This window comes from Bos grunniens, chromosome 24 (assembly GCF_055505025.1).
Source record: "Bos grunniens cultivar Pamir isolate PY7600 chromosome 24, Bosgru_T2T1.0, whole genome shotgun sequence".
Taxonomy (NCBI): domain Eukaryota; kingdom Metazoa; phylum Chordata; class Mammalia; order Artiodactyla; family Bovidae; genus Bos; species Bos grunniens.
The window spans coordinates 62,211,724-62,236,725 of NC_141188.1; the positions used below are offsets into that span (position 1 = coordinate 62,211,724).

Consider the following 25,002-nt stretch of genomic DNA (forward strand, 5'->3'; position numbering starts at 1 on the left):
GATATGATTCAGCTTTGTAAAAAGTGCTATTCATTCAAAAGTGGACACACGATCTGGGAAACCATGAAATACTAACCTTGCAGAGCTCAACCTGACAGATTCCCACCGCCTTGTAAAAAGTCGGTCTTCTGCACGCAGGAGGGGATATACACTCCTAGCTTCTTCCCCACTCCCAATATTTACTACAATTATGCCCACCAACTCCATTTTTTTCTTAGCTCAAAGGCACTTGTTCCTTCTTGTACTTAAATATTTATTATGCATTATGGGAGAGTGCATGCATTCTCCCTTTTTCTCCAAGTAAAACTTCTGATTTTATGGGACCATGTCAGTGCTTCAAACTTAAAACCTACATGTTTCTTATTCTCTCCCATGGCTACCTGTCTGTACCTATTTGGTTATGGCCAATGAGACAGAAATCAAACACTTCAGTCAAAAGACGATGGGTCTTTTGAAATAAATTTAACTATTTATTAAGGTCTTTTTGAAATAAATTTAATTTAGTAGAAGAGAAGGTCCTTTTCAATTCCGTGTATTGTTGACCTAAAACACTGAAATAATAGCTGGAACTCCAGCATCTCCTGTCATAAGACGACTCAGAAGCTAAGGCCACGCTCTGAGGACAGAACAGACGCTTAAGAGACCGGGTCTTAACGACACTGGGGAGCCACCACGGCAACCTTGGACTGCATCAATCCTGGGCTGCCTACTGGCATTATCGTTCACGGAGAGACAAACAAACTTCAAAGCAATATTTTCCTCTATTACAGAGTTCCTTTGGAGCCCAAGTTATCATTATGCTGTTGGCCTGAGATACTCTTCTCTATATGCAATCTGGGTCCAACCGTTTCTTTGTTTCCTAGGCTTCTCCATAGATTACCTCAAAAGTCACAGGAAGGTCTTCCTCTAACTGTTCGGCTTAGATTGGACTTGGATGATTTCATATTGTTGTTGTTACCTGATTAATGTACATACCTCTATCATATCTTACGAAATTATGGGGAATTTTTTTTTCTGGTCAATAGCAGTGTTGAAATAAGGTAAAAAACGCATAGAATCAAGCCAGCCACTAACTCTGTCTGCCTATCCACAAGGAATCAAACCCATGATGCTGCACATTTTTGGCTATGCTTATGAAGTTAGAAGCCAAGGGCCTTGAAACAAATACTAATGTAAATTGATTATATTAACAAGTGATACTGGGCAAAATCATTTGCTAATTTTGTAAAGAGATTTTATTTAACTTGAAGATTTTCACTTTTATTTTAAGTAAGAAAAGAAAATCTTAAGGAAAAAAATTCTAAGGAAAGAAATAGGGTTTATCAAAGAACATATTGAGCACTTTATTATGCATTGTGGGAGAGTGCATGCATTCTCCTGATGAATATGCAGACACCTACTGACTGTTTACAAACAAGCAATAAAAAATGACTGTGTTTTGGAGAGCCCACAATGTCAGTCCAGAGACACTACTGGTAAAAAGAAGAATCACTAAAGGTCAGTCAATGAATGCCTCTTACAATAGATGAATTATGAGTTCCAATTTTGAGATGAGAAGGAAGAGAATGATAGATAGGAGTCAGCCAATATCCAGAGTTTAGATTTTCTCACAATTTCTGAAAACATAAATTCTATTGGATTCCTGGTGAAACCATGAGGACTGACACTAACAAAGAGTCCAAAACACAACCTGTATTTCTTAAAGGGACTCAAATGTTTTATTATGATTAACTTATGAACTTGTTTTTTGATTATCTAATTTTTCTTTACAAATATGTAAAATATCTACCTTGTTTTACAATAAATGCCTTAGATTTGAACATTCAAAAGACTTTAACATACATCACTGCTTGTAAGAGACTGGTTCTGTGGTCAACAAAAGACCAGAAAGGTTATTCTGGGGTGAATAACCTCATTCAGCAAATGAGGAATGAAATGTGGGGTTCCTGAATCCCATCCAGGGCTCACTTCACTGTAGAAGTGGGGAACTGAAAAGGGTTTACTTTTTCAAATTTTTTAAAAATCTGTATGTTTAGTGTAGAATGTGCAATTTCTTAGAGTCCAGTCTTTTCAAAATAGTATGCTACAATAAGGAACTTTCAAATTCATCCAAGCAGAAAAAACTAAGATGGATGTATTACCAAAGCAGTTTCTAGCACACTAGGTACAGGTACTAGACAATCCCTGCACATTAGACAAATACCTGCATCTAGTGTGTTGCAGCGCAGCCACTCAATAGCACGTACCTTCACATGATCAAAAACCCACGTGTCCAATTTTGTCACATCGTGGGCACCAAAATCCTCACTGGATGCATCGTAACTCTCTGTAAAAATATGGCTTCTAAGGTCACCTGAAGAGGAAATTTGGGGGAAAACATTTTAACGATACGCCATGGACCACAGTGCATGCTTGAGCATATGCTGCTGCTTTTGTTCTCACAATAACATTTTCCAATTTTACAGACACAGTTCAGTTCAGTCGCTCAGTCGTGTCCGACTCTTTGCGACCCCATGAATCGCAGCACGCCAGGCCTCCCTGTCCATCACCAACTCCCGGAGTTCACTCAGACTCACGCCATCGAGTCAGTGATGCCATCCAGCCATCTCATCCTCTGCCGTCCCCTTTTCCTCCTGCCCCTAATCCCTCCCAGCATCATGGTCTTTTCCAGTGAGTCAACTCTTTGCATGAGGTGGCCAAAGTATTGGAGTTTCAGCTTTAGCATCAGTCCTTCCAAACACCCAGGACTGATCTCCTTTAGGATGGACTGGTTGGACCTCCTTGCAGTCCAAGGGACTCTCAAGAGCCTTCTCCAACACCACAGTTCAAAAGCATTAATTCTTCGGCGCTCAGCTTTCTTCACAGTCCAACTCTCACATCCATACATGACCACTGGAAAAACCATAGCCTTGACTAGACCTTTGTTGGCAGATACAAGTGAGTTGTAATTTAAAATGCTAAGAAAAAAAAATCACAATGCTAGTTAGTATATAATAGCACAAAAGTAAACAACGGAGTTTGCCTTCAAGTAAGAATGAAACTAATCAAAGAATTTGGGCATCTAGGAATGGTACAATCTAAAACAGATTAAATCACCTGTTTTACAAAATTCCCTAACCAAGAAGAAAATTCACATATTTCAATTCTTTTGTTCATAAAATACATGCATTTTCCTCAATATATAAGAAAAAATATTGATAACTGCCAAATAGTTTGAAAGGGTCAACAAATATATTAATCTTAAACACTTGTATGATTTTATTAAGGATCTAATCAACCTAGTGAATTTCTGTGTTAGCCTCTTAAAGGTCAAAAGGAAGAGATATAACAAAATAATGACAATCTCTTTTAAAAATGAGAAGCTAAGCTCTAATGATCAGAGAAGGCAATGGCACCCCACTCCAGTACTCTTGCCTGGAGGATCCCATGGACGGAGGAGCCTGGTAGGCTGCAGTGCATGGGGTTGCTACGAGTCGGACACAACTGAGCAACCTCACTTTCACTTTTCACTTTCATGCATTGGAGAAGGAAATGGCAACCCACTCCAGTGTTCTTGCCTGGAGAATCCCAGGGACAGAGGAGCCTGGTGAGCTGCCGTCTATGGGGTCGCACAGAGTCGGACATGACTGAAGCGACTTAGCAGCAAGCTCTAACGATACCGGTTCCACTCCTCAACCATTCTACTCTTCAAATCCCAAGTAAAGATCTGAGTGGGACTGTAAATTACTATAAGAAATGGAACACTCCTATTGGATTGTCTCCAGTTAAGGCATTGATCCTGTCCTATGAACTGCAGTCAGAAGTAGGGAGGTGAGTTTAGTAAACCATAGCAACTTCATCCTCACCACTGCTGCTGCTGCTGCCGCTGCTAAGTCACTTCAGTCGTGTCCGACTCTGTGTGACCCCATAGACGGCAGCCCACCAGGCTCCCCTGTCCCTGGGATTCTCCAGGCAAGAACAATAGAGTGGGTTGCCATTTCCTCCTCCAATGCATGAAAGTGAAAAGTGAAAGTGAAGTCGCTTAGTCGTGCCCAACTCTTAGTGACCCCATGGACCGCAGCCTACCAGGCTGCTCCGTCCATGGGATTTTCCAGGCAAGAGTACTGGAGTGGGGTGCCATTGCCTTCTCCGATGACCAACCTAGACAGCATATTAAAAAGCAGAGACATTACTTTGCCAACTAAGGTCAATCTAGTCAAAGCTATGTTTTTTCCAGGAGTCATGTGTGGATATGAGAGTTGGACTATAAAGAAAGCTGAGCACTGAAGAATTGATGCTTTTGAACTGTGGTGTTGGAGAAGATTCTTAAGTGTCCCTTGGACAGCAAGGAGATCCAAACAGTCCATCTTAAAGGAAATCAGTCCTGAATATTCATTGGAAGGACTGATGCTGAAGCTGAAGCACCAATACTTTGGCCACCTGATGCAAAGAACTGACTCATTAGAAAAGACCCTGATGCTGGGAAAGACTGAAGGCGGGAGGAGAAGGGGATGACAGAGGATAATATGGTTGGATGGCATCACCGACTCAATGGACATGGGTTTGGGTAAACTCTGGGAGTTGGTGATGGACAGGGAGGCCTGGCGTGCTGCGGTCCATGGGGTCACAAAGAGTCGGACACGACTGAGCGACTGAACTGAACTTCAAGCAGTATGAGTTTTTGGACCTGCTCTACATAATAATGTTCTGTAACTATCGTACAGAAAATTCTGAGTATCTGTTTTGCTTTTGAGATATAGAATAATCTTTAATAATTCCAATTATTATAATTTATAGTATAATTATACCCATGGCTAAAGGTCCAAACCTTTTCATTAGGTGAAATGACTACAGTGCTCCCACTAAAAAGCACTTAATAACATAAAATTCAAGTGGAATCCAGCTGATTCTAGAAAATGATGCAAATGAATTTTCTCATCAAGAGATTTCTCATATTTGCAGATTCATGCACAGAAACACAACAAATACAACCAATCTCAATGGTATGATCTGAATACATGAAAATAGAAGTTATAAATCTTAACATTTAAATCTTTATGTGATTATCTACTAACTTCTTACTAATCAAAGTAAGTGAACATCACCATCATAATGAGATCATTGTAATAAGCATTTTGGTCAATATTTCACATGAATTAACTTATTTAACTCCCCAAACAAACCTATAAGATAGAAATTATTATTATCACATTTTACAAAAAAGAAAACTGAAATTTAGAGAAGTTATCTAACTTACCCAAAATTAGAAAGCTGTTAGATGTTAGAATTATATACCATTTCACTGAATCCAAGGTATTTAAACTGTATAATCCAACATTTTAAGTATAACTAAAATGAAAAAAAGTCAAACTCACACATCTATTATAATATACACTCACTTCAGAGACGTTAAATATGTCAAAACATGTATCTCATAATGAGTAAAATGTAGTATATATTTTAAATTACCATACTGATTTATTGCCTACTTAGTATCTGGGGAAATATAATCCGTGACTCCTACCTTTGGCAAACATAGCCAGGATGTCTGGGCTTCCCCAGGACCATGTGTACCTGGTTTCATTAAGAAGAGAATCAAATTCTACAGGATTTTCCTTCCATCCTTCAGGTAATTGAGAAAAAAAAACAATGACAATAGTAATATTTAGATGGTGACGTATTGGTATGGCTCCTGAAGTATTTTTCAAATAATAACAAAGAGGATTAACTGCAGAAAAAATGCAAAACTAACAACAGATTTTGTTACCTGTATTATACTACAAATTTTTTTAATAAAAAGCTTACAACAGTTAATTGACTTCTTACTAAAATACAGAATCACTTTTGAACTTCTGAGAGTTAACATCTAGGAAAACCAGAGATCCATGCAGTCCTATTCTATCAACAGGACATGATGATATAAGATTAAAGTTTTATTCTTGAGTCAGTCCCAGTGTGTGTTGAGTTAGGCAAGCTAAACGACTTGTCAAAAGGGTCTCAAAACATACTTCGCTTTGTGTCAGTACAAAAGAAGCAACTGCTTCAGTATTAAAGAAGCAATATTTATGCAATCAATTTCTTCATGTGATAAAAATCGTCTAAAGAGACAGTACCTTTGGCAACTGCGCTGACATCTTCGTAAAACCCTGCAATCATGGCCACGTGCCCGGGCCGAGACTCGGTCGGCACACGCGTGTGAGAGATCCCCCAGCTGCCTTCATTCATTATGATGTTCCTAAAAGATATCATAGATGAAGAGTCAGCATATACTATGATCACAGGCTCTGCTAAGGCTTTAGAAAAACAAAATCACCACAGAAGAAATCCAGTCAAAAGAAGGAGTCAAAATTTAAGAAGGAATCTTTCTGATCCCAGCTGGGCTCAGTGCAGTTCCTCCCACCAGATGGATTCTGTAGTGTAAGAAAGCCCAGGCAAGACAAGGAACCACCCAAGCAGTGCACAGAATCACAAAACAAAACACATGCTACAGCTCTAAGTCACAAAGTACTGAAACGCTGTGTTACATAAGAAATCACCGACACACAAAGTATTACTTTGTCAGCGTTAAATTTTATTAGGTGTGATGATGGTGTTGTGATCATGTTAAAGTCCTTGTCCTTAGGAGATACACACTGAAGTGTTTAGGGGTAAAGTGTTAAAATATTTTGCTTTCAAATTATTCAGGAAAAAATAATTAAAGTTTAAGTGTGTATGTGTTGAGACAAGAGAATGAAAACATGAAAAATGTTTAAAATGGTCATATCTAGATTAAGGATATACAGATGAATATTCATGATATAATCCTTTCAACATTTCTATAGTTAAATGTATTTCAAAATAAAAAATTAAGAGAGGAAACAGCTATACTCTCAATTAGGAGTTAAATTATCTTTCTAAATTTGAGATTAAAACAAGTCAAAAGTTTTTTTGCTAAAATGTATCACCATTCTTTGTCTAAGGGTGATTTGCAAAATCTGGAGAAAAATGCAAAATGAACAGTAATGCCATTGCAAGGGAAAGGTCAGCAGAGCAACAAGTTATGAAACACTAATTCATTTGTAACAGTTTTCAAGCTAAACTCTCAGGCCTCAAAATGTTCTGGAGAGAAGTACCTAAAAGTGCTGATTTAGATACTTTTAATTGACTTATAACCGCAGACTGGCAAAATACATACATAAAAAGTCAAAGGCTTGAAAAACCATTAAACCACATGTTAAGGGAGAAATATTTTTTAACTTCTTCAGTTCTATAATGGAAACTGAACTCAAGCAAAAAAAGGGAGGTATAAAGCAATGTGGATACCTCTCTTGAGAAACATTTGATCAGATCGTATTTTTAAAAAAACGAAGTGAGAAACAAAGAAAACCTATCAAAAAAGGCTTCAGAAGCAGCTAGAATGGCAAACAACACACAGCAGATCACCTGGGAGCCCTTGGCCCCCCCAGAACACCCCAGGGAGAAACAGGCACGGTCAGAACAGCTCATCTTTGCCTTAACAACCAGTATATTTTAATGTCATTAACTTTGCAACGAACTACATTTCTCTCCTCTATGACAACTAAGAAATTCAACCAAATATATCACCCCAATTTTTACACTAGTCATAGAAATTTGCTACATATTTTTGTGTATTGAACCTAACCCTAACAATCTTATTTTCCTACTCATATTTTCCTATTGCCCTGAGTTGCTTGTTTCTTTGTATCCTTTAATATATTATCCATTTCTTTGACGCACCATAAATTTATTCCTGGAAATCTGACATAGAATTCAGGTTCATTCATTCTTCTAGCAGTCAACAAATATTTATTAACTGCCTACTATGGCATCTGGTCCCATCACTTCATGGGAAATAGATGGGGAAACAGTGGAAACAGTGTCAGACTTTATTTTTTGGGGCTCCAAAATCACTGCAGATGGTGATTGCAGCCATGAAATTAAAAGACACTTACTCCTTGGAAGGAAAGATATGACCAACCTAGATAGCATATTAAAAAGCAGAGATACTACTTTGCCAACAAAGGTCCGTCCAGTCAAGGCTATGGTTTTTCCAGTGGTCATGTATGGATGTGAGAGTTGGACTGTGAAGAAAGCTGAGCACCAAAGAATTGATGCTTTTGAACTGTGGTGTTGGAGAAGACTCTTGAGAGTCCCTTGGACTGCAAGAAGGTCCAACCAGTCCATCCTAAAGGAGATCAGTCCTGGGTGTTCATTGGAAGGAATGATGCTAAAGCTGAAACTCCAATACTTTGGCTACCTGATGCGAAGAGCTGACTCATTTGAAAAGACCCTGATGCTGGGAGGGATTGGGGGCAGGAGGAGAAGGGGACGACAGAGGATGAGATGGCAGGATGGCATCACCAACTCGATGGACATGAGTTTGAGTGAACTCTGGGAGTTGGTGATGGACAGGGAGGCCTGGCGTGCAGCGATTCATGGGGTCTCGAAGAGTCGGACACGACTGAGCAACTAAACTGAAGTGAACTGAACTATGTTTTAGGAACCAGAGATAATGTGTATAAAACAAAGTCCCTGCCTTAGTGGAAGTTGTACACGCTGAGTAGTACTATAAACAAAATCAAAATAGGGTAGAGGGATAGGAAGCAATGATGACAGGTAGGGACAGGGGAAATGTAGACAATTTTAGACAAACTTCCCTTGAATTTGAGCTTTAATCTCCCCACAGTAGCATTAGGAAGGGCTTTTGAGGGGCTTGCTATGAATGAAAAAAAAGAATAGTTGATTACAAGAACCCCACAGGTCCAAAAAATTAAATATTTCTTTTCAAAGCCACTTAACAGAATCCAAAATTATCATATTACAAAGTGATGTAAATTTGGAAGGCTTTATTTTATAGAAAATGTATTATGAACTGAAATTTATATTTTTTAGATAAATACCTTTGTAATTGGTAATTCACTGAAATTTATGCTTGTCATTACTTAAAAATTGAACAGTCTTACTTTACAAAAAAGAAAAAAAGATAATATACTGAGTTGTAAGCCAGGATTCAGAAATTAGGACAAGTGAGGCTAGGCAGCCAAGGTCATGCATTTCAACCACCTGGTATCAACTTCTACAATAACAGAAGTAACTGTAGAAGGAAACACACTTGCTAATTTCTATGACAGAGGCAGAGGCATCCGTGCCCTGCTCTCTTTTTCATCATCACCCCTCCACCCAACATGAGATAGACAGTATCAGTGTAACAGTACCAGTTGACATGCTTACCTAACAAACGGTGCCCTAGAATTTCCATCTTCATCTAATTCATAAAGTTTATCTGCTCGCAGGCCATCAGCAACAAACAGCATTAGTCTTTTTGCTGGGGGAGGCAGGGGCGTAAACTGAGGAGTCATTCCATGAACCAAAGGAGAGGTAAAATAAATGTCGAAGATGGAGGCGAAGAACACGAAGTGTACGAGCAATCCCAAAGTGACGTACAGCAGCATACCCAGAGGAGCTAAGCGCCAAGACGCGCTGCAAAGAGGCAACAGAGTCAAAGCTGGGTGAGCCTCAGCGCAAACAAATATGTGTTCAGTTTATTTGATGACTAGAGCTGCCTGCCTCATTTTTCAGTCTCAGAAAACTTCTTAGTTTGGTGGACACTTCTTACTTCCTCCATCTTTCAATAAGCTTCATTGTTCTGCGGCTACTTGCCTTATCTACATAGGTAATCGTTTTCAAGTTGTGGGAAGAGGGCTTCCCTAGTGGCTCAAATGGTAAAGAATTAGCTGGCAATATGGGAGACCTGGGTTCGATCCCTGGGTTGGGAAGATCCCCTGGAGATGTGGAATGGCAACCCACTCTAGTATTTTGGCCTGGAGAATTCTATGGACAGAGGAGCCTGGCGGGCTCTAGTCCGTGGGGTCATGAAGAGCTGGACACAACTGAGTGACTTAAAAAAAAAAAAAAGGAGAGAGAGAGTTCTTAACATAAGATCTACCCTCTTAAATTTTTATGTGTAAAACACAGTATTTCAAACTATAGGCACTGTTATACATCAGATCTCGACAACTTACTCACTTTGCATAAGTGAGATTTTACAGCCATTGAACAACCACTTTCATTCCCCCACCACCCACCCACCATGAGTTTGACTCTTAGATTATCTCAGACAGGGAGAGATGTGCACATTTGTCCTTCTATGACCGACTTGTCTCACTGAGCGTTATATCCTCAACGCCATAACCATTACATTGGCCAAAGCTTGGTATTGTAATGTGTTTAATTTTGTCCAGTCTTTTAACTTATTGGGGTTTTAATTTACATTCCCCTGGTGATCAATAACGTTGAGCTACTTTACATGCATGTAATGGGCATTTTAAAATCCTCTTTTATCCCCTTTTCATTTTTTTAACTGTGTTTTTCAAAGAGCAGCCAGTACTTATAAATTCTGAAAGTTCAATGAATTAATTTTTATTTTGGCAATTGTATTTTGTGTCCCACCTAGGGAATTTTTGTAGATGACAACACTTTCTTTAGTACACTTTTAATATTTTTATTTTAAAACAATTTCAAGTTCAGAGAAAAGCTGCAATAATGGTACAAACATCCATACACCCCTTAGCCATATATCTCTAACATTATCATTTTCCTCTGGTCTTTGCCTCGTCTCTTCAACTTACCCCTCTTGTGTGTGAGTGTGTGTGTGTGTGGAGGGGTATACTTCAGTGCTTGTTTTCTGACAATAACGATACTCCCTTATGTACCTACGGTGGCTACCAACTTCAGTAAACTCAGCGTCAGTATTTTACCTAATCTACCATCTATACTCCAACTTTTTGAAGTGTCCCAGTACTTTTCTTCACAGCATTTTTATAGCTTTTCTGAGGCATAACTGGCCTATAGTAAGCTGTGTACATATTTAAAGTGTATAATAATCACAGGAGAGAACATACTCATATCCCTCAAAAGTTTCCCCATGCCCCTGTGGTTCATCCCTATATATTCCATTTTTAATGTTATTGTAAATGGCATTTTTTATTTCAGCTTCCCCTCATTAGTTTTTAAATTACCACTGATTTTTACATATTCACCTTGTATTCTGCAACACTGAAAAACTGTTTGTTATAGTAGTTTTTATGGAGATGCCTTTTGATTTTCCAAGGAGAAAAATTATGTCACCTGTGAATAAAGGACTTCTTCCTTATCAATCTATAGACTTTTTATTTATGACTCATGCTTGCACTGTCTAGGACTTTGAGTGTAACGTTGAACAGGCGTGGAAACAACAGAAATCCCTGCCTTGTTTCCAGTCCTACGGTGCAAGCCGTCAATTTTTCAGGTTTTTTTCATAGATTCCTTTTGTTGTGTTAAAGAAGTTCTCTTTTACTTTTACTATGCAGTTTTAAAGTTGTGAATGGAAAATGCTGGATTTTGTCAAGTGCTTTTGACAAAAGCAGACATGAGAAGGGAGGATCACGTGAGGTCCTCTCGCGAGAGAGGACCAAGGCCATCTGGATTTTCCCTTTTGGTCTCCCCTGGCATGGGGTCTCCCCTGGCGTGGGGTCTCCCCTGGCGTGGGGTCTCTCCTGGTGTGGGGTCTCCCCTGGCGTGGGGTCTCCCCTGGTGTGGGGTCTCCCCTGGCGTGGGGGTCTCCCCTGGTGTGGGGTCTCCCCTGGCGTGGGGTCTCCCCTGGCGTGGGGTCTCTCCTGGTGTGGGGTCTCCCCTGGTGTGGGGTCTCTTCTGGTGTGGGGTCTCTCCTGGTGTGGGGTCTCCCCTGGCGTGGGGGTCTCTCCTGGTGTGGGGTCTCCTGGTGTGGGGTCTCCTAGTGTGGTGAACTACAGTGATGGAGTTTCAAATGTTAAACCAAGCTAGGGTTCCCAGAATAAACTGAACTTAATCATTAAGTATTATCCTTCCTCTATACTCTTGGATTTTATTTGCTAAAATATTTAGCATTTTAAATTAATATTTACTAGCGATATTAGACTATAAATTTTTTTTGTAATATCTTTCTCTGGTTTTGATGTCAGACAATGCAATGGGAAGTGTTATTACCTTCTATTTTTTGGCAGAGTTTGTGTAGAATTAGTACTATTTCTTCCTTTATTGCGTAACAGGATATCAATGGCTCAGAGTTTCCTTTGTTGGAAAGTTTTAACTATAACTCAGTCTCTTCACACCCGGAGAGACACTAAGAGCGCCCGCCACTTGCTGAGTGCGTTTGGTGGTTGTATCTTTGGTCCATTTGTCCATTTCATCCAAATTGTCACATTTATGATTCCAAACTGTCCATAATATTCTGTTCACTTGTTCTTTCTTCTATCCTTTAGCTCACAACTCTTCTTCAGGTATCATATTTAGTTACGCAAAGTAACTCACTTTTCAACTCATTTTAATTCATTTCAGTAAGATCTTAAACTCTATTTACAACTAAAGTACATATGGTATCTGCCTAGATGTAGAGAGGCTCCCATTGACCTAAACACTCCTCTCTACCATGGAAACCTGAGTACTCTCCTTATCATGCTCACTAATAAGGAAATATCTCTATCATTTCTCACTTTCTTTTGCATTTACAAATAACTTCCTGGACTTACGTTCTTTCTTTTCCCCACTATTGTTACACAACTTTTTTGTAAAAAGTATCAAAGTGTCTGTGTTAAAGGATAATACAAATTTTCCTCTACCCTAAAGCTTACTGAAGTAGTAAAACAAACATTTTATTTGAGAACTTTGACCCTGAAGCTGTAATAGCTAACATAAAAATCTAGCTCTCTTGTATAGTAACAGTGGGATCTTAGGTCCCTCCCGGGCACTTTCCAGCATCACTTCCTCAGGGACTACTCAGTCCAAATCAGAAGCTCAAACCTTTACTTCAGTTTATAATTATACAGCTATGACTCTGACTGTTTGTAGTAATGGCTGCCTCTATAACTTCATGCTGATTCCAGGAAAGCAAGACAGGCTTTCTCCAGTACTCAGCCCAGTCCTGGGCACTTAGTCAGGGCTATTAAATTACCTAGGATTATCACTTCATGGGAAATAGATGGGGAAACAGTGGAAACAGTGTCAGATTTTATCTTTTTGGGCTCCAAAATCACTGCAGATGGTGACTGCAGCCATGAAATTAAAAGACACCTACTCCTTGGAAGGAAAGTTATGACCAACGTAGATAGCATATTGAGAAGCAGAGACATAACTTTTCCAACAAAGGTCCATCTAGTCAAAGCTATGGTTTTTCCAGTGGTCATGTATGGATGTGAGAGTTGGACTGTGAAGAAAGCTGAGCACCGAAGAACTGATGCTTCTGAACTGTGGTGTTGGAGAAGACTCTTGAGAGTCCCTTGGACTGCAAGGAGATCCAACCAGTCCATTCTAAAGGAGATCAGCCCTGGGTGTTCTTAGGAAGGAATGATGCTAAAGCTCAAACTCCAATACTTTGTCCACCTCATGTGAAGAGTTGACTCATTGGAAAAGACTCTGATGCTGGGAGGGATTGGGGGCAGGAGGAGAAGGGGACAACAGAGGATGAGATGGCTGGATGGCATCACTAACTCGATGGACATGAGTCTGAGTAAACTCCGGGAGTTGGTGCGATTCATGGGGTCTCGAAGAGTCGGACATGACTGAGCGACTGAACTGATACATAATATTTCAGTGATTCCAAAAATCATCCTTCACATACTACTTACATTATAGCTGCTGCTGCTGCTGCTGCTAAGTCGTTTCAGTCGTGTCCAACTCTGTGCAACCCCATAAACGGCAGCCTACCAGGCTTGGCCATCCCTGGGATTCTCCAGGCAGGAACACTGGAGTGGGTTGCCATTTCCTTCTCCAATGTGTGAAAGTGAAGTCACTCAGTCCTGTCTGACTCTTAGCAACCCCATGGACTGTAGTCCACCAGGCTCCTCCATCCATGGGATTTTCCAGGCAAGAGTACTGGAGTGGGTTGACATTGCTTAAGCACATATAATTAAGCACTATTATAATTTAAGTTTTCTCTTTTTTTTTAATCACTTTTTATTCAGATTCAGTGAAAAGGAAAACTTTTTCATGGATGAATCATTTGGAAATCACCTAAACAAATTAATAACTACTAAAATTTTTAAAATACATGTAACCATGTATCAATAAAAGCCATTTAACTTATACCTCTGGGATGTTCACCACACACTGAAAAACAATGTCAAAAATTACAATATGTAAAAATGTATAAAAAATTAGATATTTATAAAACTTTACATCAATGAAAAACTTGCACTGAAAATATTACTTGTGGTTATTTTAAAAGTACTAAAACAAAAAAATAATTTTTTAATCAAGAAAACAATTGAGGTGCTTGGAAAAGAGCAATCTTTCATATTTTTATCACTATCATACAAGCATCAATGACTATCCAGATTATTCAGTGAAACAGTGGCTGTAAAGACCTAGATTAATGCAAATTTTGGTAAGTAGAAAGAAAATTCCTCAACAATATTAATGGCAAATTATTATTAAATAGAAATCAGCAGTTGTTAATAATATCCTAGTATGCACTATTAATATTTCTTCAACATTTTTAATTGATAAGCAAATTTCTATGCGCTAGTGGAAGAGAAAAGTACTTACTGAGACGACTGGCCAGTTGATTTGTTAGGGGCTTGGAAAGGTCACACTGACAAGTCCATGATTACAGGATGTGAGGTAGAACCAGGAAATTACAGATGTGCCGTAGGAAGCTGCTGATCAAGGAAGAACTTCTACATCCAACTTCTTACAACTCTCTAAGGAAACATATTTTAAATCTATTTTCAATTTTCATTTTAGAAATCAGATCCTAAAGATATTCCCTTTGGGGCCTACCACCTTAACTGCTTTTTCTGGCTAACGCTAATAAATGACTGACATCAGGTCTGTTTTGCTTTACTTTTAAAAATCTGTCAAATATTTTCAATACACAGTTACTGCTACTGCTGCTGCTGCTGCTCTTGCTAAGTCGCTTTAGTCGTGTCTGACTCTGTGCGACCCCATAGGCGGCAGCCCACCAGGCTCCCCCGTCCCTGGGATTCTCCAGGCAAGAACACTGGAGTGGGTTGCCATTTCCTTCTCCAATGCAGGAAAGTGAAAAGTGAAAGTGAAGTTGCTCAGTCGTGTCCAACTCTGTGTGACCCCATGGCCTGCAGCCCACCAGGCTCCTCCATCTGTGGGATCCTCCAGGCAAGAGGACTGGAGTGGGGTGCCATGGCCACACTAGTAGTATATTAATTGATACATGATTATAACATTTGTTGTGTACTAGGTACCAGGTACTGTGACAAACACATTCCTAATTCTGTGTATCTCCTTGACAGAGGAGGCTGAGAGAAATCAAGTAACTTTTAAAAAGTCTCATGGCAAATAACTGGCAGGACGGGGATATGATATGACTGTCAAGCACAATCCTTGACAGGAAGATCCTAAATGTGGGGACTTTAAGTACCACAGATGTGTAAAATTCCCATTACACAGGCAGAAATATTGCATATAAATAACCCATTTCTAAACATGCCCTTTCCATGCCATTCCCTAATCCTTCCCATTTTTCATTCCAGAAATTGTTTCCATTTTCAATCTCTCTGGCAACTCAATTACAATAAAGATCAGCAATCCTTTTAGCTAAGGACTATGAAACAACAAGAATACACAGAAGAACTGTACAAAAAAGAGCTTCATGACCCAGATAATCCTGATGCTGTGATCACTCACCTAGAGTCAGACATCCTGGAATGTGAAGTCAAGTAGGCCTCAGAAAGCATAACTACGAACAAAGCTAGTGGAGGATGGAATTCCAGTTGAGCTATTTCAAATCCTAAAAGATGATGCTGTGAAAGTGCTGCACTCAATATGCCAGCAAATTTGGAAAACTCAGCAGTGGCCACAGGACTGGAAAAGGTCAGTTTTCATTCCAATCCCAAAGAAAAGCAATGCCAAAGAATGCTCAAAGTACTGCACAATTGCACTCATCTCACATGCTAGTAAAGTAATGCTCAAAATTCTCCAAGCCAGGCTTCAACAATACATGAACTGTGAAATTCCAGATGTTCAAGCTGGATTTAGAAAAGGCCGAGGAACCAGAGATCAAATTGCCAACATCCGCTGGATCATCGAAAAAGCAAGAGAGTTTCAGGAAAAAACATCTACTTCTGCTTTACTGACTATGCCAAAGCCTTTGCCTGTGTGGATCACAATAAACTGTGGAAAATTCTGAAAGAGACGGGAATACCAGACCACCTGATCTGCCTCTTGAGAAACCTATATGCAGGTCAGGAAGCAACACTTAGAACTGGACATGGAACAACAGACTGGTTCCAAATAGGAAAAGGAGTACTTCAAGGCTGTATGTTGTCACCCTGCTTATTTAACTTCTATGCAGAGTACATCATGAGAAACGCTGGGCTGGAAGAAGCACAAGCTGGAATCAAGATTGCCGGGAGAAATATCAATAACCTCAGATATGCAGATGACACCATCCTTATGGCAGAAAGTGAAGAGGAACTAAAAAGCCTGTTGATGAAGGTGAAAGAGGAGAGTGAAAAAGTTGGCTTAAAGCTCAACATTCAGAAAACTAAGATCATGGCATCTGGTCCCATCACTTCATGGCAAATAGATGGGGAAACAGTGGAAACAGTGTCAGACTTTATTTGGGGGGGCTTAAAAATCACTGCAGATGGTGATTGCAGCCATGAAATTAAAAGATGCTTACTCCTTGGAAGGAAAGTTATGACCAACCTAGACAGCATATTGAAGAGCCGAGATATTACTTTTTCAACAAAGGTCCATCTAGTCAAAGCTATGGTTTTTCCAGTGGTCATGTATGCATGTGAGAGTTGGACTGTGAAGAAAGCTGAGCACCAAAGAATTGATGCTTTTGAACTGTGGTATTGGAGAAGACTCTTGAGAGTCCCCTGGACTGCAAGGACATCCAACCAGTCCATCTTAAAGGAGATCAGTCCTGGGTGTTCATTGGAAGGAATGTGCAAGCTGTGCATTAAATCACAAGTGCTTGCTGCGCTCCTAATAGTTTGTTACCGAAGTGGAGTGAAGTGAAGTGAAGTCGCTCAGTCGTGTCCGACTCTTTGCGACCCCATGGACTATAGCCTACCAGGCTCCTCCCTCCATGGGATTCTCTAGGCAAGAGTACTGGAGTGGGTTGCCATTTCCTTCTCCAAATTCGAGACTATCGGGATATTCCCAGATCCAAGCAGATCCCAACGTCCCCAATGCATTTTCTATTGGCTCTGTCCCTGTGCCGCACCCAGGCCCCTGGGGCCCGCAGGCACGAGGCTGGGAGGGCGAGGAAGAGGAAGCAAACCCCCTTCCGACCACCGGCCCTGCCCGGCACCGGCCACCCCTGCAGGGAAAACATCAGTACCCGGCAGCGCACACAGCAGGAGCGAAGGAAGAGGGGGCAGTGCACCCCGGCGAGCGCCAGTGTCGGGGCCCGGCGCCTGTCCCCACTTCTCCCGGACTCTACCTGGGCTTGAGCAGGTCAGGCCTGACCTCGGGAACGAGGCCTCGTCAGCGCGAAGGCGGGGCCCGGCTGCGAGTCAGAGCTCCCCTCTGGCTCAGAAGAGAAGGTTCCTAAGCCACCGTCACAACCGCCCCCCAACCACGAAAGGTCCCTGACACTTACCTGGCCAGAAGCTACTCTCGCGATAATTCTCGCGTCAGCCCTCCAATCCCCGCCCCCACCTTCTGCGACCAATCAAAAAGGAGTGGGGCGGGGCTTTGCCTTTGAGCTGGGCGCGGGGCCCCTCAGTCTCTGCTCACAAGCGTGGGGAGCAGGCGGGGCGGGGCGGGGCGGGGAGAGGAGAGGGGCGGGTCACGCGCCATTTCTCGCGAGACCGGGGACCAGGAAGACGCCCGCAGAGCCGGGCTGCTGGTGCAGCTGCGGCTGAAGCTGTGGCTGCTGTTGCCGCTGCAGCCTCCGGACGATTCGCCTCCAAGCCTGCGCCTGGTCTCCAGGTGAGGAGACGGGACGTGGCAAGGCCGGGGCTGCAGAAGCGAGCGGCGACCGCTGAGGCTGAGCCGGGACTCAGGCCGCGGCCTGTCAGAGCCAGACAGGGAGGCGCCCACACTCCTGACAGTGTAAGATGGCGGCGATGGCGCCTGGAGGTGGCGGCTGCGGCGTGAACCCTTTCCTCAGCGATTCGGACGAGGACGAGGACGAGGTCTCGGCGACCGACGAGCGGCGGGCAGGACTTCGGCTGGGTGCCGGGGGCGGCCTAGACCCGGGCTCTGCGGACTCGCTGTCGCCCCAGGACCCCGTGGCCTTGGGGAGCAGTGCCAGAGCGGGGCTCCCCGGGGAGGCTGCGGCGGCGGCCCTAGGGGGCCCTGGGGAGACCCCGGCCCGCCTGTCAATTGATGCGATCGCGGCCCAGCTGCTGCGCGATCAGTACCTGCTGACCGCCTTGGAGCTGCACACCGAGCTGTTAGAGAGCGGCCGTGAGCTCCCTCGGCTGCGCGACTACTTCTCCAACCCTGGCAATTTCGAGAGGCAGAGCGGGACCCCCCCGGGGACGGGGGCGCCGGGGGTCCCCGGGGCAGCCGGCCTTGGAGGCGCAGGAGGTCGGGAGCCGAGTACGACGTCGGGTGGGGGACAGCTCAGTAAGTGAACGACGGCGCTGTCCCTCCGGCTGGGCTGTTGGGGTTGTGGGGGGTTATTGTGGGGAGGGGGTGCTTGTGGGCTGGTGCTGAGTACTGGGAGCGTTTCAGCTAGAGGGTTGGGGCGGGGGGCGGGCGGTGATCTTTTACAGTGGAGGCCAAAGGCTCTGGCAGCGACTGTTCTCTCCCTGCCTGCAGCCTTGCACCAGCACTGTTGGTGTCGATATCTATTAAACATCCGGAGTTTCTAGTTCACTGGCTACTACATGACCAGAAGACTCCCTTGCAACCTTGGTTTATCGCTTTAATCGTTTTTCCATTCTCTCCCATCTCCTGAATCGCCACTACCAGGAAACAGTGTTCCTTATGTTGTTCGCAGTAATTATTTGACTCCAAGTCAAGAGAGAAAAGAATAGGAAATGTTGTTGCTCTCTCCCCGAAGCCAGATCCACTTGAAGACCCTTTGTCTTTGGGTAGAGTTGATTACTCAAAAGTTGCATCTTCTGCTGCATAAAATTTGTTCAGTTTAAATAAACTCAGTTTCATTCACTTTCGGTTCCTTAATTTCAGTGGGTGTCCAGAATTATAGGAGTCTAAGGAGCAGAGTAGGCAGGTTCTCCCTGCAGTATTACCTCCTGGTCTCAGTACCTTGTAGGCTTTTTTCTCTTTGGAAGTTTAGGAATTAACTTTTCTGCCTCATTGTAATCATTGTTAACTGTGTAGAGAGGTCGTTTACCTCATTCATCATGTATTTATAAGTATTCATGTCTTTAAAACGTACTGCCAAGAATGCATATTGGAGTCCCAGTACCTATCCTTCTTAAGAGGCATCTTAGATTTTCCCTTACTAGTGGTATGAGGTTTTCAATGTGTTATGTGAGGCCAACTGAAATTTGCTCACACATGTTAAAATACATGATTTAAAATTGTAGCCGAACTGATGGTTTTTTGTCAGTACTTTTAAGTGGTGCTAGAGACTGAGATAGCCTAACTTCAGTTCAGTTCAGTCTCAGTCATGTCTGATTCTTTGTGACCCCATGGACGGCAGCACGGCAGACCTCCCTGTCCATCACCAACTCCCGGAGCTTGCTCAAACTCGTGTCCATTGAGTTGGTGATGCCATCCAACCATCTCAGCCTCTGTCGTCCCCTTCTCCTCCCGCCTTCTATCTTTCCCAGCATCAAGGGCTTTTCTAATGAGTCAGTTCGTCCCATCAGGTGGCCAAAGTATTGCAGTTTCAGCTTCAACATCAGTCCTTCCAGTGAATATTCAGGACTGATTTCCTTTAGGATGGACTGGTTGGATCTGGTTGAGATGGACTCTCAAGAATCTTCTCCAACACCACAGTTGCCTAACTTAGATGTAACTTAGTTAGATGTAGTTAAACTGCAAAGAGTGCCATTTTCCATCAAGGTAAATCCAAAGCAGTCTTCTCTCTTGAGTATGGAGTTTTCTCAGCAGGTGTAACTTCCTTACTCAGTACTGTAGGATTATCTTCCTTTTCCTGAAACCGGTTTTTCTGTTGCTGACCTTTAAGACTATAAAATGTAACAAAAGAGCAGTGTAACAAAATTGTTAGACAGCTGGCTTTTGTTTGTTTGTTTTAAGGTTTTTGAAGTGTCTAATAATGATTTTCACCTGATAAGCTCTTAATACTTCCTCAAGACCCAGCTCAACTCTCATCTTTGTCAGTACTTCCCACGCTACCAAGGCTTCTTTTCACTGTACTACCTTCAAACCTCAACCATAGCCTTTAACTTTTTATTTTGATTTATTAACAGTATCATTTCTCTCCATTAGATAGTCAGCTTCTTGAGGGACATCTTTTTATTACTCACAGTTTGTATAGTCCCTGGCCTGTCGTTGAACATAACTGAATTGTATCTGCTATGTTTTTCTACTGTATAGATATAATGAAATAAGTTATTCCTTTATAACATTATTTTATTTAATTTAAAAGAATTTATTAATCTTTTCAGCCTACCTTATTGTGTGGAATCACTGTTTATAGTGAAAATTTCTGTTAAAAACTGTTTTGCACAGAAATAGTTACATTTATAATTTAGGCTCTAAATATAGCTGTGTTTTAAAGTAAAAGTTGACTTGTAAATGCCTTTGCATTATACATTTTTATAGTTTCTTGAAATAACTTTAGCCTTGTGATCACACGTCGGGATTTGGCTATAACCACACATCCGTGTGCGGCGGTGCTCTGCCATGGTTTACCTGGACCTGTTTGGGTATAACTCAGAAGCACATTATTACATAATATATTTTCAAGTGAATACAAAACAGATGAGCAGTAGGGGAAAAAAATCAGAGTTATCCATAATCCAACCAATAGTACTTGCCTTTTCCGTTTTTTTCTATGCATATATGTTTAAAAGCAAAATATGGATTAAACTGTTTTTGTAGCTTTATATTATTTGATAGGCTATAATTTTTACCATCAACTTTGAGGTAAAATTGCATACAATAAAATGTGCCCATTTGAAGTGTACAGCGTGGTGAATTTTGGAAAACAAATTACTACTACAAATAAATGTCTGAGGACATTTTTATCATCCCCAGAACGCCTTCATTTTCATTTGCATTCTGTATCTCAAGCCCATCACTGACCATAGTAGAAAACAATTTTCCAACCTGGGCCTAGGCACTGTTGGAATTCTGGGCCTGATAATTCTTTGTTGTGTTAGAGTCCTGTACATTCTAGAATGTTTAACAGCGTTGCTGGCCTCTGTGTCCACTGCATAACAGAAGCAACCACCCAGCCCCCATTCCCCAAGTTGTGACAGTCAAAAAATGTCACCAGCACCGTCCGAGGAAGGGGAGGGCAAAATTCCCCAAGTGAGAACCACTTCCTTAGATAAGTTTTGCCTGTTTAAAAATTTCATACAAATGCAGTTTGGAGCATATAGTCTTTTCTGTATGGCTTCCTTTCCTCAGTATAATGTTTTTGAAATTCATTCAAATAATGCTTTGATGTGTAATAGTAGTTCATTCCTTTTTTGGTTTTTCCATTCATCTGTTATTAGACATTTTTTTTTTCCCATTTTTGGCCTATATGAATAAAGCTGCCATGAACATGCTTGTATAAGTTTTACAGAGACATATGTTTTCATTTCTTTTGGATAATACCTAGGAATAGAATTGCTGGTTCATATAGTTAGTATACATTTAAATTTGTAAGAAGCTGTCAAACAGGTTTTCCAAAGTGTTTCTATCATTTAAAATTTCCATCACCAGTGTATGAAAGTTTCAATTTCTATACATCCCCCAAACCCTTGGTATTTTCAGGCTTTTTATTTAACTCATTCTAGGAGAAGGCAGTGGCACCCCACTCTAGTACTCTTGCCTGGAAAACCCCATGGACCGAGGAGCCTGGTAGGCTGCAGTCCATGGGGTTGCTAAGTTGGACATGACTGAGCAACTTCACTTTCACTTTTCACTTTCATGCATTGGAGAAGGAAATGGCAACCCACTCCAGTGTTCTTGCCTGGAGAATCTCAGGGACGGGGGAGCCTGGTGGGCTGCAGTCCATGGGGTCGCACAGAGTCGGACACGACTGAAGCGACTTAGCAGCAGCAGCAGTGAGAGTATGGTGGTATTTCATTGTGGTTTTTATTTCTTGCGGACTAGTAATGCTGAGCTCCTTCTTTCAGCTTTTGGCCATTGTGGGGTGTCTCTACTGCTATTGCATATCTTTTGTGCAATGTCTGTTAACAGCTTTTTATTGAGTTGTAGTTGTTTTATATATTCTGAACCCAAGTCCTCCAGCAAATATGTGTTTTCCAAGTTTTTTCTCCTAGCATGATTTGCCTTTTCATTTTTTAACAATGTGTCTTGTGAACAAAAGATTTTCATTTCATTAAGTCCAGTTAATTGTGTTTTTCCCTTAATGATTCATGGTCTTTGTTTCCTAAATAAATATTTGCGTATCCTAAAGTTGCAAAAATTTTCTTGTGTATTTTCTTCTAGAAGTTTAATAGTTTCTCTTTCTAAATTTAGGCCTATGATGGCATCATAAAAAGAAGAAATATTTCTAAAATATTCCTCCTATAATTATGCAGATACTTATAGCACTAGCTTTAGTATAATTTAAATCCAAATGCATTGTATATCAAAATATTAATATACTTAAATGTCTTAATACAGTCAGAAAATAGATAAATGCTAAAATAAGTCTGTAAATCTATGGTTAGTACCATGTTTTGAAGATTTTGACTAAGATTCGGATCATACAAATTATATTTTAGAAACTCTGAGGATGAATCTTTCTTTAGGACCAGACTACTGCTGGTTATAAGGGTCCTCTGTATTCAGTTCTACCATGTTAATTGTTGCTAGTTGGATTATTACTTTATAATACTCAATACTTTTTGGTTGATTGTAAACAGTATAAACATTGATAGTGTGGATTATCTAAAACATTAAATTATTTTTGTTTTTATGTATTTTTGATTAATGTGTGTCTGATCTGAAAATTCATAAAACTTCAGAGTAATAAATGTATAGTCAACAGTGGTTTTCTTTGTTTAAAGATTTCTAAAAGGCTCACCTGGTGGCTCAGATGGTTAAGAATCCAACTGCAGTGCAGGAGACCTGGGTTTGATCCCTGGGTTGGGAAGATCCCCTGGAGGAGAACACGGCAATCCACTCCAGTATTTTTGCCTGGAGAATCCCCATGGACAGAGGAGCCTGGTGGCTACAGTTAATGAGGTCGCAGAGAGACAGGACTGAGCAACTAAGCACACACAAAAGCAGTTTAATTTTGTAAGATTTACTAAATTGTTTGCCCCAAAGTCTGTATTATCTGACCTAGATAATAGTATAGTGGTAATTCTAAAATACTTTAAGAAGTCTTCATACTATCTTTTTTCTTGCCTAAAAGAGTAAGTCAAATGTATAAAACATATAAAAGAACTATAGCTTTTTAAATTTGATGTTTTCAGTGGAAGAATTTAAAATGAGCTCTCATGGAGTCTCAGTGTTTGGTAAATTGTAGCATCCTTGTGATGGTCCTGCTAGGTCCACTTGATAAACTGATTTGATCTTTTGCATGTAATATTGCTTGCTTGACTATAGACACACATTAATTATATATTGTCCTCTCTATTTTTGCCAGTTTAGCCAGTTTGGTTTCCAGTTAGATTGCAAGATAAAAGTTGTGCCAATTCCTTTGGCACAACTTAATTACAAATTACAGTATTTTATGTAGAGAAATGATATTCTACTCTGAGCCTTCAAGGTCTAATCAAAATCAGAAAAATTGCCTAGAATGAGTCAGCTCTGTAGAGACAGTAAGTGGTCAAATAACATGCCTTTCAGTGATGAATTTTCTTTTATTCTGTAGCTATCATGCTTCCAGATGTTCTTAAGGCAGCTTATCAGGAGCCATTTATGACTGACTTTAATAATTTAACTTATAAGCCTGCAGACTTCTTGAGTTATCTCTCTCCTTTTTAAATACTCTTTCACTGTCCTGCCTGTCTTTTCTCAGAGCTCTGAGAGAGCACTTGGTTCACTGTGCTCTGTCCCCTTCTTTTATCACCTGTGCTGTGATTCCCATCTTCCAAAAGTTCCCATCTCTTCCACTTTAACAAAGCAGTTCCTCCCCGGTAGGTTGGAATTGGGTTTAGTGCTTCCTCTGGCTTCTAACAAAATATCAAGAGAATATTTCTGATATATTAAGTTCACTGCTTTTAGCTGAGTGAGACTTGCTACTGTTGTCTGGACCATATTCAGTTCAGTGGCTCAGTCTGGTCCAACTCTTTGCGACCCCATGAACCACAGCATGCCAGGCCTCCCTGTCCATCACTAACTCCTGGAGCTCGCTCAAACTCATGTCCATTGAGTCGGTGATGCCATCTAACCATCTCATCCTCTGTCGTCCCCTTCTCCTCCTGCCTTCAATCTTTCCAGACATCAGAGTCTTTTCAAATGAGTCAGCTCTTTGCATCAGGTGGCCAAAATATTGGTAGTTTCAGCTTCAACATCAGTCCTTCCAATGAACACCCGGGACTGATTTCCTTTAGGATGGACTGGTTGGACCTCCTTGCAGTCCAAGGGACTCTCAAGAGAATTCTCCAACACCACAGTTCAAAAGCATCATTCTTCTGCACTCAGCTTTCTTTAAAGTCCAACTCTCACATCCATACATGACTACTGGAAAAACCATAGCCTTGACTAGACAGACCTTAGCTGACAAAGTAATGTCTCTGCTTTTTAATATGCTGTCTAGGTTGGTTATAACTTTCCTTCCAAGGAGTAAGTGTCTTTTAATTTCATGGCTGCAGTCACCATCTGCAGTGATTTTGGAGCCCCAAAAAACAAAGTCAGCCACTGTTTCCCCATCTATTTGCCATGAAGTGATGGGACCAGATGCCATGATCTTAGTTTTCTGAATGTTGAGCTTTAAGCCAATTTTTTCACTCTCCTCCTTCACTTTCA

At 41.2% G+C, this 25,002-nt stretch overlaps 2 protein-coding genes across 22 annotated transcripts in view; one reads left to right on the forward strand and one right to left on the reverse strand.

Moving 5' to 3' along the window:
- Nucleotides 1-17,711, reverse strand: part of PIGN (phosphatidylinositol glycan anchor biosynthesis class N) — a 104,380-nt gene extending 86,669 nt beyond the window's left edge. For 4 of the 12 annotated variants that reach the window (XM_086373704.1, XM_086373697.1, XM_086373709.1 and 1 more), the window contains exons 1-6: nt 17,423-17,608; nt 14,539-14,693; nt 9,211-9,459; nt 6,093-6,214; nt 5,504-5,602; nt 2,247-2,353 (exon numbers count right to left, since the gene is read on the reverse strand). Coding sequence is in view for 7 of the 12 variants with exons in the window: in XM_086373697.1 (XP_086229823.1) it covers nt 2,247-2,353; nt 5,504-5,602; nt 6,093-6,214; nt 9,211-9,431 (549 nt within the window). In the remaining 5 variants the exon portion in view is untranslated. Of the gene's footprint in view, nt 1-2,203; nt 2,354-5,503; nt 5,603-6,092; nt 6,215-9,210; nt 9,460-14,538; nt 14,694-17,422 lie in introns of all 12 variants that reach the window. The other 8 variants (XM_086373705.1, XM_086373698.1, XM_086373706.1 and 5 more) reach the window with 5 other exon arrangements.
- The window catches only part of RELCH (RAB11 binding and LisH domain, coiled-coil and HEAT repeat containing), a 113,720-nt gene continuing 106,384 nt past the window's right edge, over nt 17,667-25,002 (forward strand). For 9 of the 10 annotated variants that reach the window (XR_015154169.1, XR_015154168.1, XR_015154170.1 and 6 more), the window contains exon 1: nt 17,706-18,555. Coding sequence is in view for 6 of the 10 variants with exons in the window: in XM_086373689.1 (XP_086229815.1) it covers nt 18,042-18,555 (514 nt within the window). In the remaining 4 variants the exon portion in view is untranslated. Of the gene's footprint in view, nt 18,556-25,002 lie in introns of all 10 variants that reach the window. The other variant, XM_086373695.1, reaches the window with a different exon arrangement.